At 39.6% G+C, this 12,172-nt stretch overlaps 1 protein-coding gene across 1 annotated transcript; it reads left to right on the top strand.

The window, feature by feature from the left end:
• Window positions 1-8,413: 8,413 nt before the first annotated feature.
• Window positions 8,414-9,587, top strand: LOC121972777. Its single transcript, XM_042524413.1, has 3 exons — window positions 8,414-9,111; window positions 9,195-9,304; window positions 9,412-9,587. Exons 1-3 carry the CDS (start codon window positions 8,414-8,416, stop codon window positions 9,585-9,587), a joined length of 984 nt encoding a protein of 327 aa, XP_042380347.1.
• The last annotated feature ends 2,585 nt before the right edge of the window (window positions 9,588-12,172 follow it).

Below are 12,172 nucleotides of genomic sequence, written 5' to 3'. Positions count from 1 at the left end.
CAAAATTGCCTAGTTGATCTCTCATACCATACCAAAGATTAGGATGATTGGTGTTCACTAGCGTACACTATTACGTCGTCTACTACCATAATATTGACAATATATTTCCACCATTATCAAAAGTTTCATTGGGCAACTCTTGTGTCACTTGTTTCTAGGGACTCGATTGATTGTACCACCTCTCCGATTGGCTCTTATCTTCTGCGCGGTCAATTGTAGGCTTCTGTGACATCCTTTAATGTCATAGAAATAGTATTGATACTAAATTCTGGCACCACAAGTTGTACGCCTCTCCGATTGGCTCTTATCTTCTCTAGTCGCTGGCTTTTTCTCCGATCACTTGGGTGATCTTTCGGCCTTCTAAAGTTGAGTTCACCCTAACCTAACTCCTGCTCTTCTCCACGAGCAGTCTTTCGCTTCGGCTTGATCTTGTCCCTCGGAAACGTCGCGCGCATACTTCTCGCCCCACCGGTGTACTCTTTCGCAGCTTCTCATCCCTCGGATGCACCGAACTCGTCGACTCGATTCTCATGTCATTCTTCTTGTTTGTTGTGTTGTTGTGCCCAAAGGATGTCCACATATCTCCATAATGACATGATATTGTTCACTTTGGGCTCTGATCTTGGGCTCTCCCCAAAAGACCTCATGTCAATGGAGATATCCTACATCCTTTTAACTCTATGATATTTTTATCAAATCTTTCAAATGTGGGACTTTGATTGAATCCCAACAATCATCCCTTCAAATGAAGGACCACAATTACTCTCATAGTTTGGGCCTCCCCGCGAACATCCAGTCACCCTGACCTGTTCTGGGCCTCCCCAGGAGTATCCGTATCTAGTCACTCTTGTCCTACTCCGAGCCTCCCTGTGAGCATCCGGTCATCCTGACCTACTCACCTCCCCGGAAATATTCGATCACCCTGACCTACTTCAGACCTCCCGTGAGTATTCCATCACCTTGACCTACTTCAGGCCTCCCCATGAGCATCTGGTCACCCTGACCTACTTGCCCTCTGCAAGTATCTGATCACTCTGACCTGCTCCGAGCCCCACACAAGTATCCTGCCACCTTGACCCACTTCGGGCCTCCCCACGAGCATCCGGTCACTTATGACCAACTATGGGTCTACCCTCAACTTCGTTCAAGACCACCCCACATGACATCTAGTCTGGACCATAACTTTGATATCATTTGTTGTGCCCAAAAGGATGTTCACATATCTCCACAATGACATGATATTGTCCACTTTGGGCCTAAGCCCTCATGGGTTTGCTATTGGACTCTCCCCAAAAGGTTTTATGCCAATAGAGATATCATACGTCATTTTAAACTCATGATCTTTACCAAATCTTTCCAATATGGGACTTTGATTGAACCCCAACAATCCTCCCTTCAAACGAAGGACCACAATTACTATCATGGTCCGGGCTTCCCTGTAAGCATCCAGTCACCCTAACCTGCTCTAGGCCTCCCCGCGAGTATCCGCGTTTGGTCACCCTGGCCTACTCTGGACCTCCCCGCGAGTATTCGTATCCGGTCACCCTGACATTCGCTGGGCCTCCCCACAAGCATCCGATCACCCTGATCTGCTCTGGGCCTCTCCACAAGCATCCGGTCACCCTGACCTACTTCAGGCCTCCCCGTGGATATTCGATCACCCTGACCTACTCGCCTCCCTGCAAGTATTCGGTCATCATAACATACTTTTGGGTCTTCCCACAAACATCCAGTCACCATAACCTACTCGCCTCCTCGCAAGTATCCGGTCATCCTGATCTGCTCCGGCGCCTCCCCACAAGCATCCGATCACCATGACCTACTCCGGGCTTCCCCACGAGTATTCGGTCACTCATGACCACTTCGGGCCTACCCTCAACTTCGTTCAAGGTCACCTACATGACATCTGGTCTGGATCATAACTCTGATACCATTTATTGTGTCCAAAAGGATGTCCACATATCTCCACAATGACATGATATTGTCCACTTTGGCCTAGGCCCTCATGACTTTGCTCTTGGGTTCTCCTCAAAAGGTCTTATGTCAATGGAGATATCCTACATCCTTTTAACCCCATGATCTTTTCAAAATCTTTCCAATGTGAAACTTTGATTGAATCCCAACATGTGTCTTCCGCTTAACTTCTTGCATTCCTAAGTCCCTGCACACTCAGACGCATGACATCAAATACGCAGAGTCAAACTTAACTTAGTTGACCATATCAAAACCAACACAAGGTACCTACAATCTCCCCCTTTTTAATGTGAATCAACTCAAGTTAAGTTAGGGTTAAACTAAAATAGTAAAGTAAATGAATATATAAATTAAAGCATTTAATATGTAAACTAAAGCAATTAATACAAAAAAATTATACTTTTCTAGACTTAATCTTTTCTTTTCCCCTTTGATCACATTAAAAATAGGAGTAAATATCGAAAATAAATTTTTAAAACTATAAGGTCACCTAAACAGTGACTAAAACTTTAAAAAAATTATGAAAATTATTTGTCAAAAATCTGAATTGTTACGATTTAATAACCCGTTTTTGAAAAAAAATAAATTGTTTTTAATTTTTGAAAATTTTTGTCACTATTAAACACAATAATTCAGAATAGTGATAAAATTTTCACAAATAAACAAAATTAATATAAGAATTAATAAATTATTTTATATAGGGAGATATATTTTTCTTAAAAAAATATTTAAAAATATATTTTAAGCTTGAAAAATATTACAATTTTTTTTAGTAAGTAAAATAGAAAGTATATCCATAGAAAAAATAAATTTTCAAAAATTCAATATTCATGAATTTTTTATTTTAAAAGTTATTATTTTAGGTAAATATTTATAGAAAATTCATTAACGGTCAGAAAATTTAGAAAATTTTTATTCTAATAGAGAATTTACTGTCTTATCAATGTAAAAAAATTGAACAATGAATTCTAGCAAAAAGTGTTCACAAAATATATTTTTCTAAGTAAGACAATTTATGTCCAGCAAATCAATTAAATTTTAAGAAAAATTTAAACTAGACATGATTTTGGCATCCGAATAAGTTCCTACCTACTAAATTAATCAAAAATTTTCTTGGTATATATTTTCTTGTTATTTTTCTAATTTTACCCTTGTGAAATCTAAAATACCAATTTAGTCCTTGAAAATTTTTAAGTTTCTGTGAACATGTATCATCCTTTTTCAATTGTTCTAATTTTTCTTTTAACTTATCATTTTAAATTTGTCGAAATCCTCTAATAAATATGATTTTGCTAAGATTATTTTTATTTCTAAGTTTTCCTTTTTCAATTGTTCATTTTTCATTTTCAGTTTACACATTAACTTAGACATAGACTTTATTCCAAAATATAATTGATCAAGTGGTAAGAGACATACCTTACCATGTTGGGTTTGAAACTAGATTCTCCCCTGCATCATTGCATTCTTCTGAGGTGGCTCCCCCTTCATTGATTCTAGCTTCCAAGCTACTTGGTGCTTTGTGACTCACCATAAGTGTTAGTCCAGCATAGGCTTCTATCTCATATTACCACCTGCACAATATCTTTCTCCATATTACTTTGTGGTGTTTCCTTTCCTTCTTCCTGAGTATGTTGTGTAACATGATTTACTCGACAAACACCACATCTCTGCTGATCACCACCTTGTTTACCTTAGGATCTCAAAGCTTGAAGTCTTTAACTCCTTTTTGATACCCCAGAAATATGCACTGCTTTGACTTCGCATCCAGCTTTGATCTTTCCTCACTAAATATGTGCATATTGTTAGAGTGTATACTAAAAGTCTAGCTTTTTGTAAATATTTATTTTGAAATAAAAAATCACATTAGTCAAATGTCTACATTTATATGTTAAGTGTAGTTGTTCAATTAATTTATATTGTAGATAACATGGTGTGTGGTGTCACACACAGAAAATCATGTTATCAGTTCCTTATAAGTTATAAATAGTAGCTCACGACTAAGATGGATAGGAACAAACCATTGGAATAGTCGATCGTAGTATAATTTGATATTAGTTTATCTTGACTATAAAATTACACTAGTACACTCTGAGTGTATTGAGCAGGACCATTTGAGGTAGTTTCTTTTTATACTGACTGCATAAAAGAACAAGATCTCTGTTATTATGGAAGTGTGTGCTCTTAATCCCGATATAATAACAAGCATATATATTTAGTATTTATTTCTTTAATTTAACAGTGGGTGAGATTTAGTTCGATAAATCAATAGACCTGATAAGTTGGGAAATAATATTATTTATAGTGTGTGTTGTTAATTATAGAAGGAAACTGTTTCCTAGCGATCTAGGTTGATGATGTCCCCAAGAGGAGCTCATAAGGATTGTCATGTAAACCCTGCTGGTGGACTTAGTCCGACATGACAATAAGGTTGAGTGGTACTACTCTTGGAGCTAGACGTTAATTATGTGAGTATCAGTAACTCATTTAATTAATGGACATTCGATATCGTAAACACAGGGAGACTAACACACTCATGATAAGAAGGAGCCCAAATGTAATTTGGGATTGGTGTAGTAGTTCGATGATAGCTCTTTAGTGGTATGAGTTATTATTGATGAACTTGAGTTGGGTGTTCGGGGTGAACACAAGAAGCTCAAGTTCATCGGGAGACTATAACTAATTCCTCCTCTCGGTCCCTATTGTAGGCTCTTATATAAAGCTTTATATCCACCCAAAGCCTAACCTCTTAGCCCATGCTAGGGGTCGACCCCTATCCTTCCTTGGAGCCCAAGCAAGGGGGTCGGCCAAGCCAAGCTTGGAGCTAAGGCTAGGGTCGGCCAAGCCTTGCTTGGTGCCCAAGCAAGGGGTCGACCAAGTGTGAAAGGGATGAAGGATTTTATTAAAAATAAAATTTTAATAAAATCTTTCCTTTTATATTTTTATCCACATGGTTTTAAAAGAGAGTTTTTTATTTTAAGATCTTCTCTTTTATGGGTTTTCTATAAAGGATTAAAAGAGAGATTAGATATCTTTCCTTATTTGTAGATATCTATAATGTTAAGAGAAATATTTTAATTTTTAAGAAAACTTTCCTTTTTTGTAACCATGATATAAAAGGAGTTTTATTTTTAAATCTTATCTTTTATAGATGTCCATAAAAGGATTTAAAAGAGAGAGATTTTAATTTATAAAACATTCTTTTTATAGCTAACCACAAAAGAGATTTTTAAAAGAGATATTTTAATTTTTGTTTAAAATCTTTCCTTGTTTGTTTAAACATGGTGTGGCCGGCCATAGAGAGGAATAACAGGAAGTTTTATTTTTTATTTTAAAAACTTTCCTTTTTTGGATTCACCAAGGATTATAAAAAAGAGGGAGGGGGTGCCTTCATAACACACAACCTATTCTATTGTTCCTCTCTTCCATCCTTGGTGGTCGGCCCTTCCTCTTCACTTTCTCTTCTTCATTGTGGCCAGCGGCATCATCTCTTGTGGAGCTCTTGGTGGCCGGTTGCTTGGAGGTGAAGAAGTAGAGAAAGGAGGCATTGTTTTCTAGCATCCCTTGGAGCATTGTGGTGGTGGCTGAAACTTGGAAGCAAGGAAGGCTTTGGTGGATTTCTTCTTGGTAGATCGTCGCACACACGATGTCCAAGAGAAGGAGAGGAATACAATAGAATATCAAGAGGTTTTTATTAACAAAAAAAGATATAACTAGTTGTCTTGTTCCGCATCATACTAGTTTTCTTTGTACGGATTTTGAATTACCAAACACAAGAGGCTAACGATTCTAGGCAATCGATTTTATGTTTTGATTTTGTGTTTCTTTTGTTTTTCGATCTTGTAATTCGATTGTTCTTTATGGTTAAACCTAGGGTTACTGTAAGGAGATTAAATATTGAATTTCGTTGAAAGACTTTGTCTAGGAAGTGGTGGATGATCTCATACCCAAAAAGGCCTAGTGCCTCACCATGTTTAACCTGGAAGCCGATCTTTGAAATAAATATTTAATTAACTTTGTAACATGGGTGGATTTGGATCAATAATGTTAAGCATCGCTTGCGATCCAAGTCTAAACCTCTAAGAACAGATAAGTTGAATTTGGAATCAATAATGTTAAGTTCTGTTTGCGATTCCAAGTTTAATTTCTAAAGAACACAATAAGTTGTTAGGAAAGGTTCAGGATTTGTACAAAATTTTTGTACAGAGGAACCAGTACGATATTCCGGATATCAACCAACACATATAGGCTGAACATTCAAAAACTCGAAGATGAGAGTAATATACTTGATTCCATGTCCATACTTCCTCTGATACTTTGCCTTCTAGTGCTGCCCTTGATGATCTATTAATGAGATAACATGTCATGTTAATCGCTTCCGCCCAGAAATTCTTTGTAAACCCTACATTCAACTTGAGACACCTTGCCTTCTCAATGATTGTCCTGTTCAACCTTTCCGCTACCCCATTCTGCTGAGGTGTTCTGCGAACCGAGAAATGCCTCATTATCCCATGCTGCTCACAAAATTCCTGAAACTTTGAATCCGTGTACTCAGTCCCATTATCTGACCTAAGACATTTGATCTTCCTTCCAGTCTGGTTCTCCACTATAGTTTTCCACAATTTAAACTTTGGAAAAGTTTCTGACTTGTGACGCATAAAGTATACCCAAACCTTTCGTGAGAAATCATCAGTAAAACTCACAAAATACAAGTGTCCTCCACGTGATGCTACACTGGCTAGTCCCCAGAGATCTGTATATACGTAGTCCAGAATCCCCTCTGCTTTGTTTGCTACCGTCTTGAATTGCACTTTGCTCTGTTTCCTAAGGACAGAATTTGCATAATTCAAGCTTGCATGTCTTAACACCCTTCAACAAATCTCTCTTGTGAAGTTCTAGTATTTCACGTTCACCCATATGCCCTAGCCGCATATGCCACAAGACACTACTATCTGATTCAGACTCCACTGAGGCGGCTCCACCTACAATTGTAGTCCCTATCAACTTGTAGATGTTTCCTGCTACCTTTTGTCCTTTCATTACCGTTAGAGCTCCCTTGCTGACCTTCATCACCCCGCTCACTGATTTGTAATTACAACCAATATCATCCAGTGTGCCTAGTGAGATCAAGTTCTTCCTTAGCTCTGGTATATATCTGATATCACATAAAGTTCTGATCACACCATCAAACATCTTGATTATGACGTTCCCTATATTAATAACTTTACATGACGCATCGTTTCTCATTAACACTGAACCAGAATCCACTACCCTATAAGTGTTAAACTAATCATTGTTTGGAGTCATGTGATATGAACATGCAGAGTCTAAAATCCATGCATCCGTCAGCTGCTCCGAACTTGACATAACTGATAGCATATCTCCATCACCGCTCTCTGAATTTTCTTCTTCAACTATGTTTGTAGACTTTGTTGAACTATCTTTGTTCTTTGCAACATATTTCTTTATCTCTGGACAATCTCTCTTGATATGACCTTTGCCTCCACATTTGTAGCACGTGATCATCTTCTTCCTTCGCGATTTAGAACGAGCCTTGTTGTTGTTACCCGATCCATATCAAGATTTGCTCCTACCGCACTCTTGGTTCTTATTTACCACAAGTCTTCCTTGAGAAATTTCATCGCTTTTTGTAGGAGATGAAGGTAGAGAATTCAACAACATCAGCGCCTTGTCTTCATCTTCGATCTTCACATCAACCCGCTTTAGATCACTTACAATCGGGTTGAATACATTAATCTGCTGGCTCAAATCGGTTCCTTCTGTCATCTTCAGCCTGAATAATTTCTACTTGAGATACAGCTTGTTTGTCAATGACTTTGACATGTAGTACCGGCTTTCCATCTTTTGCCAAACTATCACCGGTGACTCCTCGTCCATGACATGGTACATCAAATTTCACCATATCAAACTTCGCATAAGTCGTCCTCGACATGTTGAAGAAATCCGCCAAAAACCTGTAGCTCTGATACCAATTGTTGTGTCAAAGGATGTTCACATATCTCCACAATGGCATGATATTGTCCACTTTGGTCCTAGACCCTCATGGATTTGCTCTTGGGCTCTCCCCAAAAGGCCTCATGCCAATGGAGATATCATGCATCCTTTTAACCCCATGATCTTTACCAAATATTTCCAATGTGGGATTTTGATTGAACCCTAACAATATTGATGGCGTGGCGAAACCCCATGTGGTCTTTTTATGTCTTCAGCGCCCTTTTTCCACTGAACTGTGGAATAAGAAGCAGAAGAGGAACCATGGCGAAGATGAGCGCCCAAATCTCTCCTTCTCGTCTTCTTCTTCCCAGGTCCAACAGTTTAATGTGAGGAAAGTGTGTCATTTTATCTTTCAGGTCTTTGGAGAATAAAGATGGCATTTTTACCTCTTTGTGATCTTCTGTATTGCTAAGAAGAGAGCTTGGAGATGGAGGAAGGAGGACCGGAGGAAATGGCGCCGACAGTTTCGTCCAGAGAAGACTATGAGACTGAGCACCATGTTGTATCGGTAGTGGAGGCTGCCGTCAGGGAAGATTGGAAGGAGGTGTTGTCTTTTCTTGCCAATAAGGAGTCGGAGGCTCTGCCCCTGCTGGTCGCCGACAGAGAAGGCGGCAATTTACACCTCCGGACAGCGAGGGAGGCGGAAGTGGAGTGGGTGGTCCTCTCTTCTGCTCGGCACGGTTTCTCCACCGTCACGGCGGTGCTCGCGATGAGCTACTTCGACTGGTGCTTCCTCCCCTGCGCCGATGGCCGCCGCGGCCCACTGATGCGGATCCAGGGCGACAAGCCCTGGATGGGGCGGCTCGCCGCCGTTGTGTGCATGTCCTTGGCGATAAAGGTGGAGGAGACCAGTGTGCCTCTACTGCTCGACCTCCAGGTTCCACCTCCGCTGCCGGTGGCGGTTTCTTCGACGGAGGAAAGCGGGTTCTTGTTTGAACCAATGATCGTACGACGAATGGAGCTCCTGGTGCTCTCTTCTCTCGAGTGGAAGATGAATCCCGTCACCCCCCTCTCTTTCATCCACCACCTTCTCCCCCGTCTCTATTCTGGCGGTGGCTTTGCTGCCCGTATCCGGGAGTTGGCAAAGAGATCAGGGGAGGCACTTCTCTATGTAATCGCCGGTGGGTTGTCCTCAAAATGCTTCCCTTCCGTTAAAACTTCAATATTTTCACACTAATTTAATGAATCCTTGTCTCTATTGATTGAAGACTGGGAATGAGTTCGACATCCGGCATCGGTGTGGGCGGCGGTGGATCTGCTCCACGCGATGGAGTCGCAAGAGGCCTACCACCTCATTTCTCTCCTCAAACCCTCCAAGGTTGATTTTTTTTGTCAGCTTCCTCCTCGCCCCTCCCTCATTGCTTCATTATTGTACTCCTCTCTGCTAATGGCTGCCACCACGTTACACTCCACTCCACTCCACAGGAAAACCTGGAACGATGCTACCATCTAATGGCGGAATCCATGAGCGCCACCAATGCGACTGGCCACAAGCTCAAGCATTCTTCTCTCTCATCGCCGGCGAGTCCCCGTGGAGTGGTCGGTTCTTGCTTCAGCAACGAGAGCTCGTGCGGATCATGGTCGTTATGGCCTCCCCTTGATTCGCTGTCGCCGGAGGCGGCAACTGCTGCTGCTCCTCTCAAGCATAGAAAGCACTCAAACTCAAAGGAGCAATTTTGACCGGCGATTCGATTCCTGAATCTCTCGAACAAGATCCAAAAGCAGAGCCAGCTTCCTGTGACCCTTTCGTTGTTCAACTAAAAAAATTCCTGTCTTCTCAAAATTATGTTCAATGCATCATCGCTTCTCTTTCTCATTACTCTTTACCTCTGAAACGTTTATTGATCATGTCTGAAAGTTGAGTCGATGGACGCTGGGGATGTGGCGCTCTTGTTGACTGGTTGAAGACTCTGAACACGTAAATCTCCCGCCGCTGACATGGACCTGCAAGCACAACGCCGAGCTGGGGGAGGGTTTCCTGACGATGACCCTCCGACGCTCAAGTAAGATCTTCGGTGGAAAGAAGTAAAGCAAAGAAGAAACGAGAACTGTAGCTACAGTAAATAAGTGAGCATACCTCCTTCGAAGTCTGGGGGTCCTTATATAGGTCTCCCCAAAGGCGCACACACGCTCCCCGAGGCGTGCACGCTCCTCAAAACATACCTAGAATGAACGTGTCAGAAAAACGTGCCTGACACCATACCTTAATAGCATGAGAATATCCCTAACGTGACAGTGGAAGTTTCCACCGTACAATTATCTGTCTGACCATGTCACTGACCATGCCTCTTGTCGGCGACACTGGTCCCTAAGAAGATATCGTCAATTGCTTCCTTTGTCCCTTACCGGGTCGAGCGGAGGAACCGCTCGGCTAGCGCCTCCCTGTTAGAGTGTATATTAAAAGCCTAGCTTTTGGTATAAACATTTATCTAGAAATAAGAATCACATTGGTCAAATATCTACATTTGTGATAAATGTAGTTGTTCAATTAATTTATATTGTAGATAACATGGTGTGTGGTGTCACACACAGAAGATCATGTTATCAGTACCTTATAAATTATAAACAGTAGCTCACGACCATGATGGAAAGGAACAAACCATTGGAAGGTCATAGTGTAATTAGGTATTAGTTTATCTTAACTATATAATTACACTAGTACACTAAGAGTGTATTGAGTAGGACCATTAGAGGTCGTTTCTTTTATACTGACTTTATAAATGGACAAAGACCTTAGTTATTATGAAAGTGTGTGTTCTTAATCCTAATATAATAACAAGCACATATATTTGATATTTATTTCTTTAATTTATCAATGGGTGAGATTTAGTTCGATGAATCAATAAGCCCGATAAGTTGGGAAATGATATCACTTATAGTGTGTGTTGTTGATTATAGAAGGAAACTGTGTCCTAGTAATCTAGGTTGAGAATGTCCCCAAGAGGAGCTCATAAGGATTGTCATGTTAAACCCTGCAGGTGGACTTAGTCCGACATGACGATGAAGTTGAGTGGTACTACTCTTGGAGCTAGATATTAATTAAGTGAGTTGTCAGTAACTTACTTAATTAGTGGGCATTTGTTATCTTAAACACAGGGAGACTAACACACTCATAATAAGAAGGAGCTCAAAATGTAATTTGGGATTGGTGCGGTAATTCAATAATAGTTCTTTAGTGGAATGAATTATTATTGATGAAATTAAGTTGTGTGTTCGGGGCGAACACGGGATGCTTAATTTCATCGGGAGACCAAAACCAATTTCTCCTCTCGGTCCCTATCGTAGCCTCTAGTATATAGAGATTTATACCCACCGCATACCCACCTTCTTACCCATCCAATGGGGTCGGCCAAGCTAGCTTGGAACCCAAGCTAGGGTCGGCCAAGACCAAGTGGATGAGCCATGTAGGTGGTCGGCCAAAGCTTGGGTCCCAAGCTTAGGTGGCCGGCCACTAGAATATTAAAAAGGATTTTTATTAAAATTATTTCTTATGTGGATATCATGATTTTAAAAGAGAGTTTAAAAATTAAAAATTTCCTTTTATAACTTTCTACAAAAGATTAAGAGAAGAGATTAATCTCTTTCCTTATTTGTAGTTTAAAAGGATGGTTTTAATTTTTGGTAAAAAACTTTCCTTATTTGTAAATCATCTACATGTTTAAAAGAGAGTTTAAAATTTAAAATCTTTCCTTATTTGTTGTTTAAAGGAGGATTTTAAATTTTAAGAAAACTTTCCTTTTTAACCATGTTCATGATTTAAAAGAGAGTTTAAAATTAAATATTCTCTTTTATAAGTTTCTACAAAAGATTAAGAAAAGATTTGATATCTTTCCTTATTTGTAGATTAAAAGAGATTTTAATTTTTAGAGATAACTTTTTTTTATCCACATGTTAAAAGAAAGATTTTAATTTATTAAATTTCCTTTTTATAAACCAATCATGAAGGGATAAAAATTATTGGAGAAATTTTATAAATTTCCGGAAGCAAATAAGGAAGTTTTAATTGATGTTTAAAATTTTATTTGCTTGGAAGTTTATTGTTGTGGTCGGCCATTGAAATTTGAAAAGGAAAAATTGTTTTAATTAAATAAATTTTCTTTTTCATTGGCAAAAGAATTAAGGAAGTTTTTATTAAATTTTCCTTATTTGCCAAGACCAAGGATTATAAAAGAGGGGGTAGAGGAGG

This window comes from Zingiber officinale, chromosome 4A (genome assembly GCF_018446385.1).
Source record: "Zingiber officinale cultivar Zhangliang chromosome 4A, Zo_v1.1, whole genome shotgun sequence".
Lineage (NCBI taxonomy): Eukaryota > Viridiplantae > Streptophyta > Magnoliopsida > Zingiberales > Zingiberaceae > Zingiber > Zingiber officinale.
This window is presented reverse-complemented; position numbering and strand designations above follow the sequence as displayed.